General features: G+C 39.2%; 1 protein-coding gene across 1 annotated transcript; it reads right to left on the bottom strand.

Moving 5' to 3' along the window:
- Positions 1-1,399: 1,399 nt before the first annotated feature.
- On the bottom strand, positions 1,400-2,840 carry KRTAP24-1 (keratin associated protein 24-1). The gene has a single exon (XM_002684598.6). The coding sequence runs from the start codon at positions 2,827-2,829 to the stop codon at positions 2,059-2,061; it is 771 nt and encodes a 256-aa protein (XP_002684644.3). The 5' UTR covers positions 2,830-2,840; the 3' UTR covers positions 1,400-2,058.
- Between the last annotated feature and the right edge of the window lie 24,567 nt (positions 2,841-27,407).

Here is a 27,407-nt window from a genome sequence, read left to right as displayed (position 1 = left end):
ACAGTATTATGTTTGTTTCCATGTATGACTTCTATGAATAATTCCTGAGAACAGATCTATAAATCTTGATATCCCCAAAGAGTCTCATTTAATGCTTCAAAGAATAGGTTTTCTATTAATGTTTGTAAAGAGAAAGTATGTGTTTAGTTTAGACAATGAATACTCAGCTGGGACACAGCAATTATTTTCAAATACTCAAGCACTTGTCCTATGTTAAAGGCTGTCCATGGTTATGGATAGTTTCTAAGGACAATTGGATTTTTCTCAATATAAAGAAGAAATTTTCAACAGATAGAATTCTCTGAAAATAGAATGAACTCACAAAGGAGTGACTTGATTGTCTCCCAAACATATTCACTCAGGAGTGATACATTAATATTCTTTCTACACATGGTAGGCCTCCTGAAAGAATAAATAAAATGATATCCCTATTTGTATGCTTCATGAGTTTTCATTTTAGTCACTGACCTTTCATATTGGTGATCCCTACCCCATATTTCCACTGTCCAGTTACACCCATCTACAGGAGCCATTTTACTTGTTTTTAAAAATGATTTGCTTTCTACATACAAAAAACTCAGGATAAATTTTTATCACTCAATTTTTATTTTCAATTTTTACAAGTTTTACAAGTTTTAGAAGTTAAATCACTTCTCAGAGTTCAAGATTAAATGTATCCCAAAGTCAAATCTTGTCAACATGATTAAATAAATATGCATATTTTCAGGGAAATATACAAATATTTAATATTTTATGTAGTTTTATTAAAACTGATTTATTTTGAAATTTCTCCATAAATTTCCCCATGTAACTATCAATCACAGACACTTTAAGAGAAGTACCACTTAATATATTTAAAAATAGAACAATATAAGACAAATAAAAGTCTTGGATATTTATAGTCCATCTTCTTTATATTTTTAATTAGGCTAGAAAATAAATAGCAGGAAATTAGTGCTTCAAAAATATCATGCATATTGCCCAGAACACTGATAAAACCTTAGCGAATATGAAATAAAGCAAAATGAAAATCATTATTTCCTAATAGAAACTTGTTGCCTAACTACGTACCAGAATTTTTTGGCAATCAGAAAGCAATAAATCAACAGGGGGGAATTTTAGCCGAGTCATGAACATAGATTCATGAAGCATCTATAGAATATTTTGTCATTTTTCCAACAAGCAATGTTTGTGTTTCTGCTACCTCTGAGGTTCTCTCCTAGCATTGAGAACAAAAGCTGACTGTCAGTCAATCCTATGTGTTCTGGCTTCTTTGGAAGGGAAGATTTGCTGAAGGTCTTCTGATTTTGAAGTCTAGTTGGACATTGCTGCTTGCACATTCTTATATTCAGGCAGTAGGAGGAAGGATGAAATAGCTCAACTCTGAATGTTTACAGTGATGTTGTTTAGTTGCTAAATCTTGTCCGATTCTTTTGATGATTCTGTAGCCCACCAGACTCCTCTGTCCATGAGATTTTCCAGGCAGGAATACTGTAATGGGTTGCCATTTCCTTCTCCAGGGAATCTTCCCAACTCAGGGATCAAACTCACATCTCTTGCATTGGCAGGCGGGATCTTTACCAGCAAGCCACTTGGGAAGCCCTAAGATGATGTTACCTTATAGCTTATTAGAAAGATGCTAGTTAAGCAAGCAGCAAAACTACTGATAGAAAAACAAAACGATCTTGAAAGAAAGTGCTGGAATGGCCAGTCAGACCAAGGAGACTCCACTGCATCAGGAAAGGTCACAGATAGTCGCATTGGCAGAGAAGTGACAGTGACTGCCCAAATAAGAAAGCTGTACTGGCCTGTATTTCATATGGAATCTCTTCAGTGTGGCCATCATATTCAATCTCAGAAACAATAATACTACCTTCAGGATCAGCCTTCAACACAAAGGGCATTAAGAGAGCGACAGAAAAACAGCTATTGGTGATACTGGCTGTGGTGAAAAAGTCCTAGAGTTATATTTGAGGTTAACAGAACATGATTCTTAAGACACATGAAGTAATTCAGCAGAATATTAGAGAGGGTGGCACCTGCACCTTGAAACAATTTCTAGCAGCTACAATTGCAAGTTGATCGGTAGTAATTCAGAGGCCTGTAACCACCATATAAATACCTCAGAGGAGGGAAGGAACTCGGTATAGAGCTTAGCGACCGGAAGTTTCTTGCAAAATAGCTCAGTGGGGGGCATCTCCTGTGCCAATCGTATGGACATTGGCAATTTCTTATTAAATAGTTTTGGCGTTGGCAGCTGTTGGTGATATATCGTGATGGTGAGAGGCCACTGGGTATGATGCCAAGATCTTGGTAGCTTTTGTACCCAAAACTGCCCAGTCTGTAGTGGCTTAGGGGCTGGAAACTCTTGGATAAGCGGTTAAGTTGCCCAAAGCATTTAAAGCCATTGCCGAGGGTCTGGCAAGCTTTGGATGTACATTGGCTGGGGGTGCAGCCATCAGATACATACCCCTTGGTCTGAGGGCACGGATTGCAGCTGGGGCTGGGTCCGACGTTGGTTGTTTCACGGGCACTGCAGATCTGGCCCCCTGTTGGAGAGTTGCAGGGCACAGACGAGTTTGATCGGTCACAAGTTGTGGTACAGGTCTTGGGCTCAGAACTGGGAGAGTCACAGCTCGGTGCTTCCCCACATGTTTCTTGGCAGTTATCCAGGAGCCAGAGATTCCCGTGGTAGCTGCTGGGTAGGCTGAGCCCAAACGTAGGACTTACATCACTGGAGCAAAGAGCAACAGAAGCAGTCACTGGGAAATAACAGTGAGTTCTGTAAGATATGCCACTACAGTTCCCAGGATAGCCTAGAAAAGCCATGGAGCCTGAGTGTTTCAGCGGTGGCCGTGAAGGCATGGCAAGACTGTGGCTTGACGCCTTTTTATATCTTCCCTGGGGACTGTCTGCATCCTCCCCAGACTCTCTTCCTTCTCTCTGCCTGGGACAATAACACCACAACGTTTCATTAGTGTGCTGTTTAGTGACAGCTGCTGATGTCTTCACAATCATATTAAAGCAAGTTTATTTGGATTCTTCAAAGTTATCTATAATCACCACGTTGACCATTGCTCATCACTCATCATATGCAGACCATAACTTTTGTGAACAGTGATTTCAGTGTTAACAAGTAAGCTCTCATCTGTCAACCGGTGGTAAACAAGAGATCATGTGTCTATGGGCTTTTGCAACATGGTTATTAAGGGGTTAATGAGGATCCAAGTGAAGCAAAGAACCTGGACTTTTCCACTCTTTTGGCAACTGCAAAATACTGCCAGGACTTGACCCCATACTCTAAAAGAAGCTGAATGCCTTGATTGTCTCCACATTGTTGCTCAAAAGAGAGCATGAGGCATTGAACTATTAAGAGAGGACTTTCTCCCCCTAAATTAGTGTTATATTCTTAACTATGCCAGGCCATGTACTGGTGGCAACATCTCATCCATTTGGAGAAGTCCGTCTGTAAGATTCACAGCAATCTCACTGAGACTTAGTGACTAACACAGGGCCAAAAATGAACTTGTTCCCAGGGGTCAGCGGTTGCTAAGTAACCAAGACTTCTGGAAGAGGTCTTTCTTAAAGAGTTTCTATAATATGTAATATCAAAGAATTCCAGTTTCTCAAAATTGTACCTGCCTAATTGACTAAAATTGTATATCCCATTGTCTCTCTTGTAAAACCCCGTTGCTGTCAGATGTATAATATTTCTTTACATTTCTGCCCAAGTAAGTTTTACTTATTTTTGATTTTCTTTTCTTTTCACATAGAGTTTATTCCTCTGTTGAAGAATATAGTTATTTTTTGTCTAGAACCACAAAAGGAAATGGCTATGCTTAATTTTGTTTTAAATGACCTATATAGTTCTTATAGGCACTGTACGTATTAAATAACACTTTTCACTTCTTATGGTGAAGGCTGAAGAAAAATTTTTGTAAGAGTTTAATTTAAAGAACTGGCACTTTGTTCTTAAAAATACAAGCTATAATTCACACTTATAGCCTCCACTGAATTGGAAACGGCAATGCATTTATTAACTGTAATAAGTTCAGACAAAAGATAAGACCAGCTTCTTCAGGTATGATAAGCTATAGGGTTAGTTTTTAAAAGACACTGTCCTCACAGTGGTTTAAAATCAGCTAGATTTTTCAAATGTACATCAACTTAAAGTTACAGATATTCTTCACACTTTTTTAAATTTTGAATATTCTCATAGTTCCTCTCAGCATTTATTCAATAAGGTGATGGATTTTATTCTATGGGTAACTCTTTATTCAACATATTTTACTGTTTGTACTGTCTTTGGGTGAAAGGGTGAGGATCAGGAAGCCACATTTTCAGCAAATTGTTCATCTATAGAATATCCTGGGGTTTTGCACAGAAATTTTCAGCCCTGAGACAGGCAAATAGGAACTAAAATATACAAGGAGCTTGATGGCCTCCAGCACTTGATGTAAGGGCTGGAGAGGGTGTGGAGAAAAAGGAACCCTCTGCGCTGTCGGTGGGAGTGTAAATTAGTGCAGTCACTATGGAGAACAGTCTGGAGTTTCCTTATGAAACTAAAAATAGAAATACCACATGATCTAGCAGTCTCATGCCTGGACATATATCTGAGGAACTATTATTTCAAAAAGATACATTCACCTCAAAGTTCATAGCAACAATATTGACAAAAACTAAGACGTGGAAGCAACCTAAATGTCCATTAAGGGATGAATGGATAAAGAAGATGTAGTGTATAAATATACAATGGAATATTGCTCAGCCATAAAAAAGAATGAAACAGTGTCATTTGCAGAACATGGATGAATCTAGAGGTTTTCAGAGAAAGACAATTGTCATATGACATGGCTTATATGTGAATCTAAAAATGATACAAATGAACTTATTTACAAAACAGAAACAGACTTAGACACAGAAAACAAATGCATGGTTACCAAAAGGAAAAGGCAGGGGAGGGATCAATTAGGAGTTTGGGATTAACATATACACACTACTATATACGGGTTTCCGTGGTGGCTCAGATGGTAAAGAATCTGCCTGCAATACAGGAGACCTCAGTTCAGTCCCTGGGTCAGGAAGATCCCCTGGAGAAGGGAATGGCTACCCACTTCAGTTCTCTTGTTTGGAGAATTCCATGGATAGAGGAGGCTGGCAGGCTATAGTCCATGGCGTCCCAAAGAGTCAGAAATGCCTGGGTGACTAACAACAATAATCAACAAGGACATACTGGATAGCACAGGGATATACAACATCCTGTACCAACCTATATATAATGGAAAAGAATCTGAAAAGGAAAATGAGAAAAAATAAAGGCTTGGAAAAAAGTACACAAGGCAGTCGTTGGTGAACTTTCCACTAAACCACTTGTTCCAAGTAATATACAGGAGAGTTCAGAGGTTGCTGGAAGTTTATTTCTGCATCCCTTCATCATACCACGATTATCTTTAGTCTTTTTTAGGCTTCCTTGAAGCAAATTTGAGAGAAAATAAACAAACAAACAAAACCCAGAATAACTCCATCTGCTGTAAAGCCCACATACTCCCTTTCCGTCTTTGCATTACATGGCAGAATATTTTAAATTAATATCACACTCTAGTGTGAGTCCAACAATTAAATAATGTAGAACATCAGTTAGCATAATTAATGTTCACAGCATGAGGATTTATAACATATTTAAATTTATTTTGGTACAATCATATTCTAAACAGTCGAATACTGAGGTTTGCAAAGGCAGTTAGCCCAACTTCTCTCATCGGCTTTTATGTTTTACCTTCTTATTCACTCATGGCACTCACAGGCGACCATCACTCGCTTTTCACCCACCGCATCTGTAGACACTGCCTCTACAGAACTGTCTTCTGCTCTCAACTCCATTTTAGCAAGAAACCAAGTAGTCAGGCAGTGATGGTTTTCAGTAGTAAGGACCGTTGTTTGGGTGAAATTATCCTCTGAAGGCTTCACTTGTGGCTCAGCTGGTAAAGAATCCACCTGCAATGTGGGAGACCTGGGTTCAATCCCTGGGTTGAGAAGATCCCCTGAAGGGAACAGCTACTCACTCCTCTGAAGGCTTTGGAGAACATATGCATTTCTCCATTTTCATTTAATTACTAAATACCCTTTCCTTCCATTATAAGAATAATCCTGTTCTATTTGTAGTATTTTCTATATTACAAAATAGAATAATCCTGTCCTATATAATATAATCCTGTCCACTATATAATAATCCTGTCCTATTTGTAGTATTTTCTGTGTGTAAAAAACCTACCCATGCCTCCCCACCATGGGCCAGTGTGGGAGACATACTCCCTGGGTCAGGAAGACCTCCTGGAGAAGGAAATGGCAACCCACTCCAGAATTCTTTCCTGGAAAATCCCATGGATACAGAGGCCTGGCAGCCTACAGTTCATGGGGTTGCAAAGAGTCAGACACAACTGAGCACACACACAGACACACACAGACACACACACACACACACACACATCCTGCCACCCAAAGTCCACTTCCTAATCAGCAGAACCCGTGAATGGTATGGCAAAAGGGGTTTTGAAGATGTGATTAAGTGTCTTGAAATGGATTATCTGGGTGAGCCTGAGATGATCACAGAATTCCTTCTAAAAAAGAGGTAGTAGATGAAAAAGAGAGAAGAAAGTGATGACAGGAGCAGAGGCTGGAGTGATGCTGCTGTAAGTGAGGAAATGACAGCAAACTCAAGAAGGTAAAAGAGTCAGGGAACGGATTCCTTTTCAGAGACTCTAGGAGAAATTGGTCCTGCTGATGCCTTGACTTTAGTTTGGTGAAACTGATTTTGAACTTCTGGCCTCCAGAACTTTAAGAGAATATTATGTCAGGAAAACACAGGTATAATACATAGTCTTTATGTAGTGTGAGGAGTTTATGCTCTGTATCCGTGGCAAGGTTAAGATGCAAAAATGAACTTTCTACCACCAGATAATTCAGAGAAATCCCCACGCCTTCTGAAAAAGAATAAACACACTCCCTTTATCTAATGAGGCAGCAAATTTTTTACAACTCATTAAAAAAGAGAAATGCAACTGTTTCTCAATTTTTCCAAAGGTTAGAAATCCTTTAGGGTAAACACAGAATATCAGAGAAAGCTAAATTTTCCAGTAAATGGCCCTTAAAGAAAATAATGGAGGTCACCTTCAAGCCTTTTAGGTCATGATGAAATTTTATCTCCCTTTTTGCAAAATATGTATATAAGTGTGTCCTAATTTCACTTTCCAGAGCATTGTTAAATGATTCAACAATGATCCTGTGATCTGAAAAGCAAAATGTATGCAAATCTATACTTACATAGCAATTAAGCTATATATATTGAGTCAAAATGATTCTTAAATTTAGCAGTGGTAAAATAAAATGGTGTAACCCAGCTACATTTATGTTGTTGGCTTCATAAATCATTAGTGGTTTCCAAAAACTGAAGGGCAGATGTACAAAATAAAAAATTTAGGAGACATTTAAAGGAAGATGGGCTTTCCCAATGGCTCAATGGTAAAGAACCTGTCTGAAATGAAGGAACTGCAGGAGACCTGGGTTCCATCTCTGTGTTGGGAAGATACCCTGGAGAAGGAAATGGCAATCCACTCCAGTATTCTTGCCTGGAGAATCCCATGGACAAAAGAGTCTGGCGAGCTACAGTCCATAGGGACACAAAGAGTCAGACATAACTGAAATGACTGAGCACACACACATGCACACATGCTTAAAGGAAAATAAACTATTTCTTTTTTAGCTTTCAAGGTCCTTGAAATATATTTAGCATATGAGACATGGAAACAGGGATGGGGGACAGACTACAACCAAGGGTCCAATGTGTGATACAGATAGCTATATTTTCTTTCCAGTTTTTAATTGAGGTACAGTAGATTTACAATATCATGTTAGTTTCAGGTGTACAGCAAAGTGATTCAGTTATACATACATATATACTATTTTTCAGATTCTTTTCCATTATAGGTTATTACAAGATACTGAATATAGTTCCTGGACTATGCAGTAAAAGCTTGTTGCTTATTTTATATATAGTAATGTGTATTTGTTAACCCCACACTCCTAATTTATCTCTCCTCTCCACCTTTCCCCTTTGGTAACCATTTATTTTGTTTTCTGTGTCTGTTTGTCTGCTTCTGTAAGTCCACGTTTATTATTTTGTAGATTCCACATATAAGTGGTGTCATGTGACATTTGTCTTTATCTGACTTACTTTACTTAGTGTGATAGTCTCTAGGTACATCCCTGTTGCTGCAAATGGATATTTCATTCTTTTTATGACTAATATTCAACTGGACTTCCCAGGTGGCGCAGTGGTTAAGAATCCACCTGCCAATGCAGGGCACGTGGGCAGGAGACTTGGGTTTGGTCCCTGAATCAGGAATGGGTTCATTACCTGGAGAAGGTAATGGCAACCCATTCCAGTACTCTTGCTTGGAAAATTTCATGGACAGAAGAGCCTGGCAGACTACAGTTCATGGGTCACAAAGAGTTGGACATGACTGAGCGTGCGCACACACACACACACATACACACACACACACACACATCATGCATTGACGGTTGACAAGAACTGGAGAGATGTGAACTAATGGGGAAAGAACCAGTTGCTCACAGGGCCTGTGGCCACAGCTAAGTGGTGGAAGAGTAGTGTGAAGTTTTATAGGTTGTAGGCTCACAGCTGGATGGTTGGTAGCTGGAAAGTTTGTCACATGTCTCTGGGGAGCTGTCCGGAAGCCAGGTTTTGTTTCGGCTGGGCAAGTGAAGAGCATCACCACAGTTTACACCAGTTAAGTAGAGAGCAGTGGATGAGGTGACAGGAACATGGCAATAACTCCCAAGCGAACAGGAGTCATTGTTTCCAGCACACCGGTCGTTGGATAACATAGTAGAATGTGAAGCAAAAATTTCAGATAAGCAGCAGAGAACAGCTTGTCTCTGTTGATGTAAGTATATAAGACCAGGTTGCTTATATACTTTGGTGGATATATATCGCGATTCTCCTCCTCACCATATTTTAGATCACTTTTCATAATAATATCTCATTAGTTCATTTTGCTGACTATGGAAACAACTTCCCACCCTTCCATAAAATAAGTCCTGTTTGCATCTTCTAAATATCTGCTGTCCTAATTTCTCTCCTGTTTATCAGGCTTAAGAATGTAAGATGTAATCACCTGTGTATTTCATCTGCTTTGCTTCTGTTCCTACCCTTTAATAATGCATGGTTAGATGGAGTCCATCTGAACGGATGTTTATTCTAGTCATTATCCACAAAGAACATCCCGGTTAGGAAGGCATAGTCTTCATCATTGATGAAGAGACTTAGTGTTACAAGCCTGATGTACTGAACTAGTTCCCAAATAGCACAGTTATTGGATTTGCCAGATGGAAAAACTCAAACTTATTCTCCATTTTTTACTACTTATCTGAGAGTCTAATTGGGTTATGCTGTTCTATGTGTATTTGTCCTGACAGTCAATTTTATGCAAGCATCTTAGAGTGCATTTTAAAGAGCTCTACCCTGACCATGTGATGTTTTTTCATTACTTTAAAGTTGGTTTTCAAAGACTTGAGGAGATGTATGTAATATTTCTACACGGTAACATTGATGATATACCTGCATTCATTTCTATTGGTGGCATTCAACTAAAAGGATAAACATTAAAGGCCATCAGACTGTGCATCAGCATCCCAGAATTGATGGATGTCTTCACCTGAGAGAATTTACTGAGACACTTCGATCTTCATGCAATTAAAGTGAGCAAGGATTAAGAAAATGTTTAACATCACAGGAAGAAAGATATCTGAAAAGTTCTTACTTGGGACATCACAGAATAAGTGATCTCTGTACCTTATTTTGGATTCTCCCCCCAAAATAAGAGCTAATCTTTACAGACATCCATTTCCTGAAGTTAGTGTTTTAACAGATCAGAAATATGACTTTTCAAGCTCTTTCACAGATGGTCAAAATGACGCTGGGAATGAATAGAGGAGACTAACGTTTCCATGAAGTCACTTAGTATCTGAGAGTGCCATTGGTGATTCTTTTGGTGGAAGTTTCCCCATTTTGCAGCAGTCCCAGTTTCTTATATAACCTTCCGAGTAAGAATGGGAGATCTTACACCCCCATGCAAGCATGCACAGAGAGAAGGAGTGAGGTAGGAGGGTGGGTACTGCAATTACACATGATTTTTTTAAAAAAATATTTTTTTAACATCATAAAAAGCATGACATTTTGTGCAGGTGGAATGTAAGTTTTCTCTTCTGAATTTTTTGCTTCAGGTAGTGGAAGAAAAAATAGTTGACATCACACATGGGGCATTTTCAAAGCCAATGTATTGCATTCCTTCTCAAAGAAAGCTTCAGATCACATTGGTGTCAGGCATGCTAATAGTAGGAAAAAACGGAAGAGACTGGAATCATCAAAGGTTGAAAATCTGAGAATTTCCTTGACAATTTTCTCATTTCCTCCAAGAGTATTAAACCCTCCAGATAAATAAAAATCTCCCAAACTCCTACATGCTTCCAAAAAAAAAAAATTCCTTCCCTTCCCTTGATTAGCCTCAACTGAAATAATTTTTTGTTTATGCCACACTAAAATTCCTCATGATCTAGGTCAAGATTCTCTTCACTTCTTTGGTTCTTTGTAAAGTTCAAAAATAAGTGATAACCAACTATTCTATAAAATCTCTTCTTTTATGAAATGGCAACCCACTCCAGTATTCTTGACTGGAGAATCCCAGGGAGAGAGGAGCCTGGTGGGCTGCTGTCTATGGGGTCGCACAGAGTCGGACATGACTGAGGCGACTTAGCAGGAGCAGTAGCAGCATGTTACATATGACTTTGAAAAAGAAAAGAAAATATTTTGCTATTGCCCACAGGGAAAATAGGTTTGGTTTTTATAGAACTGCTAATAAATGTATCTGATAACTGGAACACCACAGAGGCTATAGTTATCGAGCTAAATATAATATGGCCATTAATAATCAGTAGTTAAACTGTGAGTTAGAGGCAGCATAGATAACTGAGAGAAATCTGGAATCATCAACGATTTATCATATCTTTATGTCAAACACAGGAGAGGCCAAATACACATACCTAGCTAACACCTGTCCTAATTCACTATTTTTAATTCCATCTGTAATTCTTCCCAATGCAGAGACTTTGAGTTCATTATATCTCCACATAGTTTCCTGCCTCAATAGCCCGAGACAAAAACAAAACAAAAAACTTTTGAAAAGTTGTATCTTTTTGTTAGAAATGGTTGCTTGTGGGTATGATAAAATTAACACAATATAAAGAATCTCTTGATGAAGGTAAAAGTTGAGAATGAAAAAGCTGGCTTAAAACTCAGTACTCAAAAATCTAAGATCATGGCATCTGGCCCCATCACTTCATAGCTAATAGATAGGGAAAAAGTGAAAACAGTAGCAGAGTTTATTTTCATGGGCTCCAAAATCACTGTGGACAGTGATTGCAGCCATGAAAAAAAAAAAAAAAATGCTTGCTCCTTGGAAACAAAGCTATGACAAACATAGACAGCATATTAAAAAGCAGGGGCATCACTTTGCTGACAAATGTCCGTCTAGTCAAAGCTATGGTTTTTCCAGTAGTCATATACAGATGTGAGAGTTGGATCATAAAGAAGGCTAAGTGACAAAAAACTGATGCTTTAGTGATGTGGTACTGGAGAAGACTCTTGAGACTCTTGAAATCATAGAAAAGGTAGCTCCTGGATTGACAGCCATTTGTCAGCTAATTCAGAGGTTGACACCCAAAGGACTGGTAACTTGAAAGACGGCAACTCGAGGTTGTCTACAGCATACTGGCTGGCAGGAACTGGAAATATGGGACTTGATAGAAAGAAAGAGATTTCCTTGAGGGATCTGAACACATCAGAAAAATTCTGACAACATTCAGAAGGGACGCAGGCACTGTTCTCACAACTGGTTGGAAGGCAGCTCATGGTGTCACCACAGGGCTCATGGCAGTGGCCATGGAGTGTATTGCTGCCCAGGCTCCTAGTAGGATCAGTTTGGTTCAGTCACTCAGTCGTGTCCAACTCTTTGCGACCACATGGACTGCAGCATGCCAGGTCTCCCTGTCCATCATCAACTCTCAGAGTTTACTCAAACTCACGTCCATTGAATAGGTGATGCCATCCAACCACCTTATCCTCTGTTGTCCCTTTCTCCTCCTGCCTTCAGTCTTTCCCAGCATCAAGGTCTTTTCCAATGAGTCAGTTCTTCACATCAGGTAGCCAAAGTATTAGAGTTTCAGCTTCAGTATCAGTCCTTCCAAAGAATATTCAGGACATATGTCCTTTAAGACTGACTGGTTGGATGTCCTTGCTATCCAAGAGACTCTCAAGAGTCTTCTCCAACACGACAGTTCAAAAGCATCAATTCTTCAGTGCTCAGCTTTCTTTATAGTCCAAGTCTCACATCCATAGATGACTACTGGAAAAACCATAGCTTTGACTAGATGGAACTTTGTTGACAGAGTGATGTCTCTGTTTTTTAATATGTTGCCTAGGGTGGTCATAGCTTTTCTTCCAAGGAGCAAGCATCTTTTAATTTCATGGCTGCAGTCACCATCTGCACTGATTTGGAGCCCAAGAAAGTAAAGTCTCTCACTGTTTACATTGTTTCCCCATCTATTTCCCATGAAGTGATGGGACCAGATGCCATGATTTTAGTTTTCTGAATGTTGAGCTTCACACCAAATTTTTCACTCTCCTCTTTCACTTTCATCAAGAGGCTCTTTAGTTCTTCTTCATTTTCTGCCATAAGGGTGGTGTCATCTGCATATCTGAGATTATTTGCAATCTTGATTTCAGCTTGTGCTTCATCTAGCCTGGCAACTAGCATAATGTACTCCGCATATAAATTAAATAAGTAGGGTGACAATATACAGCCTTGACATACTCCTTTTCCGATTTGGAACCAGTCTATTGTTCCATGTACAGTTCTAACTATTGCTTCTTGACTTGCGTACAGATGTCTCAGGAGGCAGATCAGGTGGTCTGGTATTCTCATCTCTTGAATAATTGTCCAGAGTTTGTGGTGATCCACACAGTCAAAGGATTTGGTGTGGTCAGTAAAGCAGAAATAGATGTTTTTATGCAACTCTCTAGCTTTCTTGATGATCCAGCACATGTTGGCAATTTGTTCTCTTGTTCCTCTGCCTTTTCTAAAACCAGCTTGAATATCTGGAAGTTCATGGTTCACATATTGCTGAAGCCTGCCTTGGAGAATTTCAAGCATTACTTTGCTAGCGAGTGAGATGAGTGCAATTGTATGGTTGTTTAAACATTCTTTGGCGCTGCCTTTCTTTGGGACTGGAATGAAAACTGACCTTTTTCAGTCCTGTGGCCACTGCTGAGTTTTCCAAGTTTGCTGGCCTATTGAGTGCATCACTTTCACAGCATCATCTTTTAGGATTTGAAATAGCTCAACTGGAATTCCATCACCTCCACTAACTTTGTTCATAGTGATGCTTCCTAAGACCCACCTGACTTTGGACTCTAGCATGTGGTTCTAGGTGAGTGATCACACCATTGTGGTTATCTGGGTCATGAATATCTATTTGTATAGTTCTTCTTTTTATTCTTGCCACATCTTAATATCTTCTGCTTCTGTTTGGTCCATATCATTTCTGTATTTAATGTGCCCAGTTTGCATGAAATATTCCCTTGGTATCTCTGATTTTCTTGAAAAGATCTCTAGTCTTTCCCATTCTATTATTTTCCTCTATTTCTTTGCACTGATCATTGAGGAAGGCTTTCTTATCTCTCCTTACTATTCTTTGGAACTCAGCATTCAAATAGGTATGTCTTTCCTTTTCTCCTTTGCCTGTAGCTTCTCTCCTGTTCTTAGCTGTTTGTAAGGCCTCCTCAGACAACCATTTTGCCTTTTGCACATTTCTTTTTCTTGGTGATGATCTTGATCACAGCCTCTTGTACAATGTCACAAACCTCTGTTCATAGTTCTTCAGGCACTTTGTTTATCAGATTTCATTCCTTGAGTCTATTTGTCACTTCCACTGTATAATCATAAGGGATTTGATTTAGGCCATACCTGAATAGTCTAGTGGTTTTCCCTACTGTCTTCAACTTAAGTTTGAATTTGGCAATAAGTAGTTCATGAATTGAGCCACAGTCACCTCCTGGTCTTGTTTTTGCTGACTCTATAGAGCTTCTCCATCTTTGGCTGCAAAGAATATAATCAATATTTGATTTTGTTATCGACCATCTGGTGATGTCCATGTGTAGAATCTTCTCTTGTGTTGGAAGAGGGTGTTTGCTATGACCAGTGCATTCTTTTGGCAAAACTCTGTTAGCCTTGACCTGCTTCATTCTGTACTCCAAGGCAAAATTTGCCTGTTAGTCTAGGTATTTATTGACTCCCTACTTTTGCATTCCAGTCCCCAATAATGAAAGGACATCTTTTTTGGGTGTTAGTTCTAGAAGGTTTTGTAGGTCTTCAAAGAACAGTTCAACTTCAGCTTCTCAGCATTACTAGTCAGGGCATAGACTTGGATTACTGTGATATTGAATGGTTTGCCTTGGGAACGAACAAAGATCATTCTGTCGTTTTTGAGATTGCATCCAAGTACTGCATTTTGGACTCTTTTGTTGACTATGATGGCTACTCCATTTATTCTAAGGGATTCTTGCCCACAGTAGTAGATATAATGGTCATCTGAGTTAGATTCACCCATTCCAGTCCATTTTAGTTCACTGATTCCTGAAATTTTGATTCTATCTCCTGTTTGACCGCTTCCAATTTGCCTTGATTCATGGACCTGACATTCCAGGTTCCTATGCAATATTGCTCTTTACAGCATCGGATTTTACCTTCATCACAATCACAACTGGGTGTTGTTTTTGCTTTGGCTCTGTCTCGTTCTTTCTGAAGTTATTTCACCACTGATCTCCCATAGCATTTTGGGCACCTACTGACCTAGGGAGTTCATCTTTCATGGTCATATCTTTTTGCCTTTTATGCTGTTCATCCTTTTCATGCTGTTCTTCTCAAGGCAAGAATACTGAAGTGGTTTGCCATTCCCTTCTCCAGTGGACCACATTTTATCAGAACTCTCCACCATGACCCATCCGTATTCTGTGGCCCTACATGGCATGGCTCATAGTTTCATTGAGTTAGACAAGGCTGTGGTCCATGTGATCAGTTTGGTTAGTTTTCTGTGATTGTAGTTTTCATTCTGTCTGCCCTCTGATGGAGAAGGATAAGAGACTTATGGGAGCTTCCTGATGGGAGAGACTGACTGAGGGGGAAGCTAGATCTTGTTTTGATGGGTGGGGCCATGGTCAGTAAATCTTTAATCCAATTTTCTGTTGATGGGCAGGGCTGTGTTCCCTCCTTGTTGTTTGACCTGACCTAACAATTGTGGAGGTAATGAAGATAATGGTGACCTCCTTCAAAATGTCCCATGCATGCACTGCTGCACTCAGTGCCCCTGACCCTGCAGCAGGCCACCATCGACCCTCACCTCCACCAGAGACTCCTGGACACTGACTATTAGGATAGCAGGGGGCATTTCCACAACTCACCTTAGTGGAGCAGAAAGCACTGAGTGAGGTGACAGGAACATGGCAGGAGTCCCCAGGGGGAGTGAGAGCTGTAGTTTTTGGGGCAGCAATTATTGTGAGACATAGTAGAGCTAGAAGGTCAGGCCTTGCTTAAATTGCAAAGAGCACGTTGCTGAAGTGATTGTTTGCTGGACCTACTGCTTATCTATCTTGTTTGCTGGATGTTTGCTCTTTTAAAGCCCATCCTCCTGCTCATTCTTCAGAACCATTTCTATGGAATCTCATTGGAGTATTTTTAATGCCTGCCAAGCAGTCCTCCACCAACTTATAAGATATATGTTAATTCTATCACACCCTTCAGAGAACTATCATTCCAACATCAATCTTGTCTTCTTTCCCAGTCTTTCTCAGAGTACAGGAATATAGAAGCAGTTGTGTGTCTTTATTTGCTCATGCATCTTGACAGTTCCTTGAAACTATTGTTGAAACCTCACAAATAGAGCCACAAATAGATAATAGAGAAAAGTCATTTATGGCCACTTTTTCTATAAAATGAAAAAATATATATCTTATATACATATATACCTAATAGCTTAATAATGTATTTTAGAAGTGATACATGTTGAAAAGTCTTAATTTGGGAACTGAAACTTACTTTGCATTCTTTCTAGACAAAACCTACATTCAAAATCTGATTCATTTTTCTGGGAAACTTGGCATGAATATCATATTCAGGTGTTTCTTTCCCAGTGAAGAATGGTGATGTGGAAAACTTTGACTATCTTTGTGAAGATCCACACTCAGAGTCTATACATCACTGGTCTTGCATTATTATAAGACTGAAGGTGTTAGCACACCAATTTTTATGATTGCTATATATAAAAAAAAGAGGTAATCTATCTTCTTGGATGTTTAAGTGAATCTTAACATACTAGTGTACATACAGAGTGTTTATGTTTATAATTCAGTTAGTGTGCAAATGCTGACTTATCGTGGTGAAGCTGAAACTCCAATACTTTGGCCATGTGATGTGAGGAGTCTACTCACTGGAAAAGATCCTGATGTTGGGGAAGATTGAGGGCAGGAGGAGAAGCGGGCAACAGAGGATGAGATGGTTGGATAGCATCACCAACTCAATGGGCATGAGTTCGAGCAAATTCTGGGAGATGGTAAAGAATAGAGAAGCCTGGTGTGCTGCAGTCCACGAGGTTGCAAAGAGTTGGACATAGCAACTGAACAACAATCTTTGATACACTATATTTGCAAGTTCCTGTGTAGACAACATGTCACAAGTAACAAATAAAGCAGAAATATTACCTTTATCTTGGAGCCAAATAAAAATAAAATAAAACAGAAATCATGATTCATAATCTACTCAGCTGCCTTCTAAAATGGATTTATGTTTTTGAGTGCATTGATTGGCATAGATGTGAAAGTTTGGGAATAACATCTGGAAGGGGTGGAATTCATTTTCATTGGAGATTAAGATTTTGTAGTTAGAATCGATTCAGGTAAGAGTGGAATGGGGAAACTACAGCAGAGGAGCCGATATGGGAAAGGGTTATGATGTATATAGTGTTAAATGACCCACCATTTGACCAATCTTCCCAGTAATATAATTGACTTATTTCTTTTGGAAAGTAGTGAAGGGCTGCATAGAGTTTCTATTAATAGGTGAATGACTAGTGAACTGATGACAGCAGGAGCAGTAAAAAGACTATAATACACAGGGAACTGGAGAAACAGCAGGATGATATATGGTTTTCATAAGCTATGGAAATGTCACGTGTTAGTTTCTCAGTCATGTCCGACTCTTTGTGACCTCATGGAGTGCCAGACCTCCATCCATGGAATTCTCCAGGCAAGAATACTGGAGTGGGTTGCCATTTCCTTCTCTAGGGGATCTTCCAGACCCAGGGATCGAACCTCGGTCTCCTACATTGCAGGCAGATTCTTTACTGTTTGAGCCACCAGGAAATGTCAAGGATTCGCGTCATTTACAGCCTCATGTGAGAGAGAACAAAATTCGGTATATTATTATGGCTGTATCTGAATCTCATGTTATGAATTTGTAAACATAAGAGAGATGCCAATAAATCTCCCTGTTCATTTTATTCAGTATTTTTTCTGTGTGTTTCACTCTGGACAGTTTCTGTTGCAATGTTTTCAAATATATTAATGGTTTCTTTGGCAATGTCTAATCTGGTAATGTGTTTTCTACATCAAGCAATGTAGTTTTCATCTCTGTTTTTTTTTTTTTTTTTGTATCTTTCATTTGTCTATCTAATAAGATCAATCTTTCCTCTAACTTCTGAAATGTATGAAATACAGGGATGCTGGTGAGCTGACCACGGGGCTCTTGGCAGTAGTCCAGGAGCCAGGTTGGCATCTATGGATTATGCAAAGGGCACGTTCACAGATCACTCTTCTAGAGCAGAGAACAATACAAAAGGAGAAGGGAGCAGAGCTGACTCTCAAAAGAGTGGGGACTATCATTTCCAGAGCAGTAGTTGTTGAAACACATGAAGTTAATGAGTTTTAGAAGAGTAGTAGGAACTTTCTCAAATGTGATTGTCCTCTTCTAAGTAAATTTTCTATATACCTACCCCTACTGCTTTCCAGTTATGACCAACCTAGGAAGGATCTAAAAAGCAGAGACGTTACTTTGCCAACAAAGGTCCGTCTAGCAAGGCTATGGTTTTTCCGGTAGTCATATATGGATGTGAGAGTCGGACTATAAAGAAAGCTGAGCACCGATGAATTGATGCTTTTCAACTATGGTGCTGGAGAAGATTCTTGAGATTCCCTTGGACAGCAAGGAGATCCAACCAGTCAATCCTAAAGGAAATCAGTCCTGGATATTCATTGGAAGGACTGATGCTAAAGCTGAAACTCCAATACTTTGGCCACGTGATGCGAAGAGCTGACTCATTTGAAAGACCCTGATGCTGAGAAAGGTTGAAGGTGGGAGGAGGAGGGGATGACAGAGGATGAGGTGGTTGGATGGCATCACTGACTCAATGGACATGAGTTTGAGTGAAGTCCGGGAGTTGGTGATGGACGGGGAAGCCTGGCGTGCTGCAGTCCATGGGGTCGCAAAGAGTCGGACACAACTGAGCCACTGAGCTGAACTGAATTGAACTGCTTCCCAACAGTTCCATACAAATACTCTTTTCTTGTTTTGCTCAGATTTTTCACCTGACAGTATATTTTTCTTTTGAACATTTTTATTTTGCACTGGTTAACAATGCTGTGATGGTCTCAGGTGAACAGTGAAGGGACTCAGCCATCCTTGTACATGTCTCCCATTTCCCTCAAACCCTGTCCTGTCCAGACTGCCACATGACATGGACCAGAGACAGCATTTTATTAATAATTGTTCAGATGCCAATGGAAACACCCTTTAATCTTCTCATAAAAATTTACTCGTATTTTTCAAACATTCCTGTCCCAGATATTACCCTAATTCTGATTACTTCTAGAAAACTGGGAGAGTCATAAATCACTGACATGGAATTCCTTCTCCAGGATATTGTGCAAGAAGGGAGGGAGAACAAAATAAGAGTTCTTATCCTTAGGTTGTGGGTGCAAACACCAAAGAATGGGCTAATGGCTCCCAAAGCAAGAATGCCTGCTTATCCTTGAAGTTTTCACTAGTCTGGTTGTCAGCAAAATGAGAAAAATGTATGCTATGTGGTGGAATTTTATAAATTAAACTTTCCAAAAGAAACTGTAACACTTCTTCTAAAATGATACACAGGTTACATTGTTGTCATTTAGTCACTAGGTCGCGCATGACTCTTTACAGCTGTAGCCCCCAGGCTCCTCTGTCCATGAGATTTCCCAGGCAAGAATACTGGAGTGGGTTGCCATTTCCTTCTCCAAGGGATCTTCTTGACCCAGGGATCAAACCCAACTCACCTGTGTCTCCTGCATTGGCAAGTGTGTTCTTTACTGCTAAGCCACCAGGGAAGTCCATGCAGATTATATCCACATATAAATTCTTCCATTAAAAAATTTAGCATGTAAAATTCACATTGATTGGATAATTCACTGCCTGATGTAAGGTGGTTTCAAAACCTAAAAGATATTGCTAATATTTTCTTTTTTTTTTTTCTCTAATTTTATTTTATTTTTAAACTTTACATAATTGTATTAGTTTTGCCAAATATCAAAATGAATCCGCCACAGGTATACATGTGTTCCCCATCCCGAACCCTCCTCCCTCCTCCCTCCCCATACCATCCCTCTGGGCCATAGATCTCCATGACAGCGAGTGAATTCAAAAAGATTTGTTTGGCGGATGTTCATCTTCCTACTTTATCCCTGCTAGTGTATTATTTCATAAAAACATTCTAACCTACTCACATCTCAATATATTTTAAAAGCGTTTGCTACATGTTTCCAAATTCACACTTCTAATACAATTAGTGAATATCTGATTCACCAAAACCTCTGTACCATTGGAATTGCTACCATTATTTACTTTTGCCAATTGGATATGAAAATAATGCTTGATTATTAATCTAATATGCATTTTAAATGACTGGTAAGGTTTCTATTTTGGTATATTTTAATTAATTGTTCAGCTTTCCAGTTTTTGGATCTTGACTGTTAATTTTACTATCATCTTTTAAGCATATTTCATAAGATGAGGCAGTATACTAAGAACCCAGAAAACAATAAGCCTCTAGAAAGGAGAGTTTAGATTGTCCCTTTATTGCCAAACAAAACTTTGCTTTGAAAAATACGGTGAAAGGGAAAAAATAATGCAGATTTCCAGACCTATCACTTAGAGGATGATATTAAGAGACCTGTAATTGGACTCAAGAACCTGATTTATTTTGCAGATGTCTCTACAAAGCCTGGTTAGGGATCCATTGGGTATCCCTCAATTAGGTATCCACCAATTCTCAAAGTCACTGATTAGCTGTGCCTAGTAAAATAAAAACAATCTCATGGCATTCTAAAAGCTCTTAAGATAGACATTTTTCTCCATTGACAAGAGTTCATTGCCAGCAAAAGCTTGCATGCAACTTTCTGCAAATTTTTTCTTTTACAGAAAATACCTTCTCACCACCAAACACATACCAAATTGCTTTGATATTGGGTGGATAGGTTCAGAGTAAGAGGTCAGATTAAAGCCTTATTAGAGTTCTGTTTCCAGATGCCAAAGCATTCACCTGGTAAATAAACTTCCCATTTAGATGCAGAAGATTCAGTACTATGGGTGCTCAGGCAAATAAATTGTGGTCTGTACCTAGAATAGTGCCCTTCATATAATAACTCAAAAAGAGTTATTGAATGCATGATATTGAATGAATGCATTTTGAGATGCAATTATAAGCAAAGATGAAGTTGAGGAAGCAGTGACAGATTTTATTTTCTTTGGCTTCAAAATCACTGAGGATGGTGACTGCAGTCATGAAATTAAATGACACTTGGTCCTTGGAAGGAAAGCTGTTACAAAACTAGATAGCAAATAAAAAAGCAGAGACATCACTTTGCTGACAAAGGTCCATATAATCAAAGCTATGGTTTTTCCAGTAGTCATGTACAGATGTGAGAGTTGGACCATAAAGAAGGCTGAGTGCTGAAGAACTGATGTTTACGAATTGTGCTGGAGAAGCCTCTTGAGAGTCCCTTGGACTCACAGGAGATCAAACTAGTCAATCCTAAAGGAAATCAACCCTGAATATACACTGGAAGGACTGATGCTGAAGCTGAAGCTCCAATACTTTGGCCACCTGATGCGAAGAGCCTACTCATTGGAAAGACTCTGATGCTAGGCAAGATTGGAGGCAAAAGGAGAAGGGAGCAGCAGAGGATGTGATGGTTGGATGGCATCACTGACTCAGTGGACATGAATTTGAGCAAACTCCAGGAGATAGTGAAGGACAGGGTAGCCTGGCGTGCTGTTGTCCATGGGGTCACAAAGAGTTGGAAGCAACTTAGCGACTAAACAACAGCAACATGAAGTTTTATTTCACCAGCATAGTTTCAGATTCTATACCTGAGCAACATTTTTCCCGCTTTCAAGCCTTCCCTATCTTTGTCTTTTTTCTTTTCCACCCTCTCCCCACACCACTAGAAAGGAAACAGAAGTGCTTGTGTGCTGCATTGCTTTATCCTGATAAGAAATAGCGTAATAGAGAATGCGTTTTTCTACAAGAAACAGGATGTCAAGTATTCTTTAAAATATAGCAGTCTTTTCACCCTGCTGTCGAGAAAGTTCTATAATCAATTTATAAACTTGTATTACAGGTATATCTTGCAGGCCATGATCACCTCCAGAGATGCAGCTCTTGTTGAAATGACAATACTAGATATTTATCAGCTAGTAAGAATTCCACAAAGAAAATGGAAAATATGCTTCTATTTTAATGAAGAATGAGGGCTCATCAATTCAGCTACTCTTTGCACAAACAAGAATAGGCAATGTGTTATGTGTGGGCCACGTAATATTTCCTTGTGTGGTCTTTCCTTTCTACTGTGTAGTTATATCTGACTATGGTCTGTTTATTTTGGTAACCAGAGATGGTTTGTACCCATATATGGAATTAAAAAGAATGGAAAAGTGTAGAGGCTTCAAAATATTTTTTGTATCCTCTCAATTTGCCTTTGAAACCATTGACCTTAAGTGCCCAGAAAAAAACAAATCGTTCCTCCGAAAGTTCTATGCTGGCTGCCTTATTAAGTAAACTCAATTTCTTTGGATCATAGAAAAAAATATTTTAACACTTTCAATAAAGTTCTGGTTTAAATTCAGAAGGAAACCTAGTCTATGGTCAATTCTGCTCATTTAAATATGTTCTGTAGTACAATCCTTATAATTCTTCCATTCATGCTAAACAATGGCCAAAAGATGCAAATGTTTCAGGAATAAAATATATTATTTTGAGTTTATTCCCTCCCACCCTAGAGAATAGTAATGTATCTGGACTTTAGATAAGAAAATAAGGCAATTGTAGAGGAAATACAAATAAAACACCTGTGATCCAGTGCTCACTATGAGTTAGGAAACTTTACAAATTCATGTCTAAAATCAGCTGATTAGAGTCAAAGAAATGTTTAAAACATGATTACCAAGACTTGTGCATATGAAAGTATGAGGCCCCATAATGCCATGATTTAATTTTCTATTGGTCTAAATTTCATGTGGGCCTATTTCCTAGGATCATTTGAATGTAACAGTTTCTGTTCAAAAAATGTGTTACATTTTTCTAAATAATTTGGTTTACATGTTGTGATAGAGCTGATCAGCATGGCTGTAATTAAGAAAACAAAACATCATTTGTTCGATATTGCACAAGTAAAGCTTTAAAAACTTGACAGTATTGTAAGTTCTGTAATAAGGCATTAAATAATAATATGGTGTTTCCTATTAAGTTCTCATTTACATGAATTTACATGGCTCTTTAAGAAATTTTCTTGACATGAAGCAAGACTCTATAGCCCTTGCCACATCACCCCTCCCACACACAATGTTTACTGCCTGATTTTTGTTTGTGGAAAACTTTATGCAAAGAATAAGTTTAATCAGAGAAGTGAGAAATACAGAAGCAAAGGAAAACAGTCAAAGGAGACTAAATAATAAGAATGTAGTCACTAGGCATAGTTGGTGCTGGGTAGGGAGGCCAGGCATGCTGCAGTCCACAGGGTCGCAAAGAGTCAGCCATGACTGAGCGACTGAACTAACTAACTAAGCTAGTCAAAGACCTTTAGTTCTTACTCAAGGGCTGTAGATAATATTCTGAGCCATATCCTGTGAGCTGTCTTATAGATACTAAAACACTAGGTGGAAAAGTTAACTACATGATGACCAGATTGTACCCGGCACCTGAGCTTTGCTTTCTGTGCTGTCACTTCAGTCGTGTCCAGCTCTCTGTGACCCAATGGACTGTAGCCTGCCAGGCTCCTCTGTCCATGGGATTTCCCAGGCAAGAGTACTGGACTGGGTTGCCATGCCCTTCTCCAGGGCATCTTCCTGACCTAGGGATGGAACCAGAGTCTCCTTCATTGCAGACAGATTCTGTGCCTCTGAGCCACCCAGGAAACCCAGGACATGAGCTGCCACAATTCTGAAAATTGGCCACAAAGAAAATGGGAACCAGTGGACCCTGGAACTGAAGATTAACTGTACCTAAAGCAACCAAGATGACGCTGGTCAGACCACTGACGACCAGTGGGAAGATGACTGTGCTATTTCTGCATGTAGCCCTACTCCCGCACTCTGTCTATAAAAACTCCCACCTCCCGCTTGTCAGGGATGGAGGGACAGTTGGCCTTTGTACAGATGTCCTTACCCTCCCCGTCAGGCAGCTGGCATTTGAAATAAAGCCAGCTTTCCTTTCCACCAATCTGGCCTGTCTACTGGCTATGAGCAGCAGACCACACCAATAACCTTTTGGGAACATTCTGAGTAGGATTACATTTTTGAGGATCACAGAGTTTAATGATCCAATGATTAGATTTGCTGTCATTGTTGTTGTTGTTGTTGTTTAGTCGATAAGTTGTGTCTGACTCTTGCAACCCCATCGACTGTAGCCCGTCAGGCTCCTCTGTCCATGGGAATTCTCAGGCAAGAATACAGGAGTAGGTTGCCATTTCCGCCTCCTAGGGGATCTTCCTGACTCATGGGTCAAAATTGGGTCTCCTGCTTGGCAGCTGAATTTTTCACCCCTGAGCCACCTGGCAAGCCCAATTAGATTAAGGTTTTTTTGGATTAGTTCTCTAATGTTGAAAAATTCCAGCTGATTGACTAATCTATATACCATGATGGGAAAGTGAAACTCACTCAGACGTGTCCAACTCCTTGCAACCCCATGGAATACACAGTCCATGGAGTTCTCTAGGCCAGAATACTACTGGAGTGGGTCATCTTTACCAACTGAGCTATGAGTAGTATATGCGAAGCTCTTAAATGCCCTTGGAAGAGCTCCTGTAAGTTCATCCTACAGCCTCTCACTAGCAGCTTTTTTGTTTTGTTTTGTTTTCACATGTGACACATTATGTGCATTCCTCGTGGGCAGTAAACTGCCTTCTCACGACATCCTGGAGGTCCAGATGTCACATAAAGGGCACTCGCCCATTTGGAAAAGGTCACTATTTTCCACAATATAAAAGTATTACTGTATGCAAAGGACATAGAAGCTTTCCCTAATCCATAGGATTATTCCTAATGAATCGCACTTTAAAAGAGCATTGCTAGACACCTCAGAGGACAAATACCCTCACGTATTTTGTAAGTACATGTTTAGTTTTCATTTTTAGATATTTCTAAGCTCAAGATACTAATAGATAAGTAGGAGATCAAGCAACCTGCTTTCCTTTCAATGTACAACCCAAACATTGAGAATCTATATGAGTGCAAGTTCAGTGCCTCAGTCGTGTCCAACTCTGCAGCCCCATGAACTGTAGCCCGCAAGGCTCCTTTGTCCATGGAATTCTCCAGGCAAGAGTACTGAAGTGGGTTGCCATTTCCTTCTCCAGGGGATCTTCCTGGCCCAGGGATCAACCCTGTATCTTCTGTGTCTCCTACTTTGGCAGTTGGATTTACCTGTGAAGCTTGAGAATCTATTTTGCTGTTGTTCAATTCATGTCTGACTCTTTTCTACCCTGTGGACTGCAGCTCACCAGCTTCCCTGTCCTTCACTATCTCCCAGAGTTCAACCAAGTTCATGTCCGTTGAATTGGTGATGCCATCCAACCACCTCAACCTCTGCTGCCCTCTTCTCCTTTGGCCATTAATCTTTCCCAACATCAGGGTCTTTTCCAATGAGTTGGCTCTTCGTATCAGGTGGCCTAAGTGTTGGGAGTTTCAGCTTCATCATTAGTATTCAGGGTTGATTTCCCAATCTATATACACAACAAAAAATAGAAAAAAGATCATGGTGAACATATTATCGATAATGACATAAGAAATGACCAGAGTGCATTGAAATATGCTGAGCAATTTTCTATATAAAAATGTAATGCATACAGTAAAAAAAAACAGCAGAACTATCCAAGTGATTTGCAAGAATGAAAGTCCTTGAACCTTGAAAAATATAAAGCAAATATTTAAGTATTGTCATGGCAAATACATCAGAAAAGTTACAAAATTAAAAACATTTTCTTTTAAGTATTTGTTTTGAAATTTACAAATAGGGTTACTTTGACATCTCAAAATATATTTTTGTAATTTTTTAACCTTCAAAAAATGAGCAAAATGTTTGTTAAGATATTGGTTAAGTAGCTTTCTACTGAAGGTCAATAACCACAATAGTCACATTTGGAAGATAATGAACATTGTGAGGAAAAAATCACTACATTTCCTTACTTGGCTACGAACAGCACTTCCTTATCTTGTACTATGATCTCAGATTTGCTGCGCTTCTTGTTTTTATTGGTTCGAGAGTTATGTGTATGTGTATGTGAAGTTGCTTCAGTAGTGTCTGACTCTTTATAACCCTATGGACGTAACCTCCTAGGCTCCTCTGTCCATGGCAAGAATCTTGGAGTGGGTTGCCATGTGCCCTCATTATATATTGTTCTGTCACGTAATAGCCCCAAAGGAGTCATCTGAAAATTTAAGATCTTCTGTTCTATGCTTATCCAGCTGATGAAATAAATGCATGAATGGAAGTAATGGACGATGTTAAAGCATCTAGAGGAGAATATGGTTGCTTGTCCCGGCACAGCTGCTGACATGTCATAAACAACTTCTTCCCAGACTTCCTACGTCTCTTCCTCAGAAGTACGTACCTTACAAAATTTTAAGTCAAACCTAGAGCTACACAAATAAAACATTAGATTAATGACTGACTAACAAATACTAAAATTTATGGCTACAAGTTATTTTTAAAGATCATCTTCCAGGATATGAAAGCAATCTAAATGTCCATCAACAGGCGAATGGATAAACATGTGGTACATATATATAAAATGGAATATTACTCGGTCGTAAAAAAGAATGAGATAATGCCATGTGCAGCAACATGGATGGACCTAGAGATAGCCACACTGACTGAAGTCAAACAGAGGACAGATGTGTGATATCACTTGTATGTGGAATCAAAACAAATGGTACAACACAAAATAGGATCACAGATGTAGAAACGAAACTTACAGTTACTGGTGGAGGGGGTAAAAATTGGGATTGACATATATACATACTTTATATGAAATAGATAATGAATAAGGACCTATTGTATAACACAGGGAATACTACTCAATCTCTTTAGTGATCTATATCAGAAAATAATCTGAAATAAAAGACTGGATATATGTATATGTATGACAAGTTCACTTTTCTGTACAGCAGAAGCCAACACATTTTAAATCAGCTCTACTCCAGTAAAATTAATTTAAAAAATAATCTTGTGAGAGTATCATTCTTTCTTATGTAATATAAGCCACTTTGAATCTTACTGTCTCGACAAGATGCTATGACTCATGATAAGTATAGGGGAGATATGCATCTCGAGTTGGACACCCATCTGGCTATATTTACTCTGTTCTTGGAAAATGACCAGTGCTTGCTAAATACATTTTAAATGTACCTGAGATATTCGATGACCCTGTTGTTGGCAAGAGTGTCTGATACATTAAATATATTGGTCAATTCTGACACTGCTCTCAGCTCACTCAACCCTCCAGTCACACCAGTCTCCTCTTGTTCTGAAAACTCTCCAGGTTTGTGCCTTTGATCTTGTTCTCCCTGCCTAAAACACCTGCTTCAGTTTGTCACAGTATGCTCTCCCTCTAATCTTTCTAGTTCCAATTCGCAGGTCATTCTTTAAATGACAAGATGCCTCTGACCTTGTTGAAAGCAGCTATCATCTCCTCCTGTATG

The sequence above is a fragment of the Bos taurus genome, chromosome 1 (genome assembly GCF_002263795.3).
Source record: "Bos taurus isolate L1 Dominette 01449 registration number 42190680 breed Hereford chromosome 1, ARS-UCD2.0, whole genome shotgun sequence".
In the NCBI taxonomy this organism is placed as follows: domain Eukaryota; kingdom Metazoa; phylum Chordata; class Mammalia; order Artiodactyla; family Bovidae; genus Bos; species Bos taurus.
This window is presented reverse-complemented; position numbering and strand designations above follow the sequence as displayed.

Coding starts and splice junctions, on each gene's coding strand:
- KRTAP24-1 (XM_002684598.6), bottom strand. CDS start 2,829: ATGGCTTTTCTAGGCTATCCTGGGAACTGTAGTGGCATATCTTACAGA.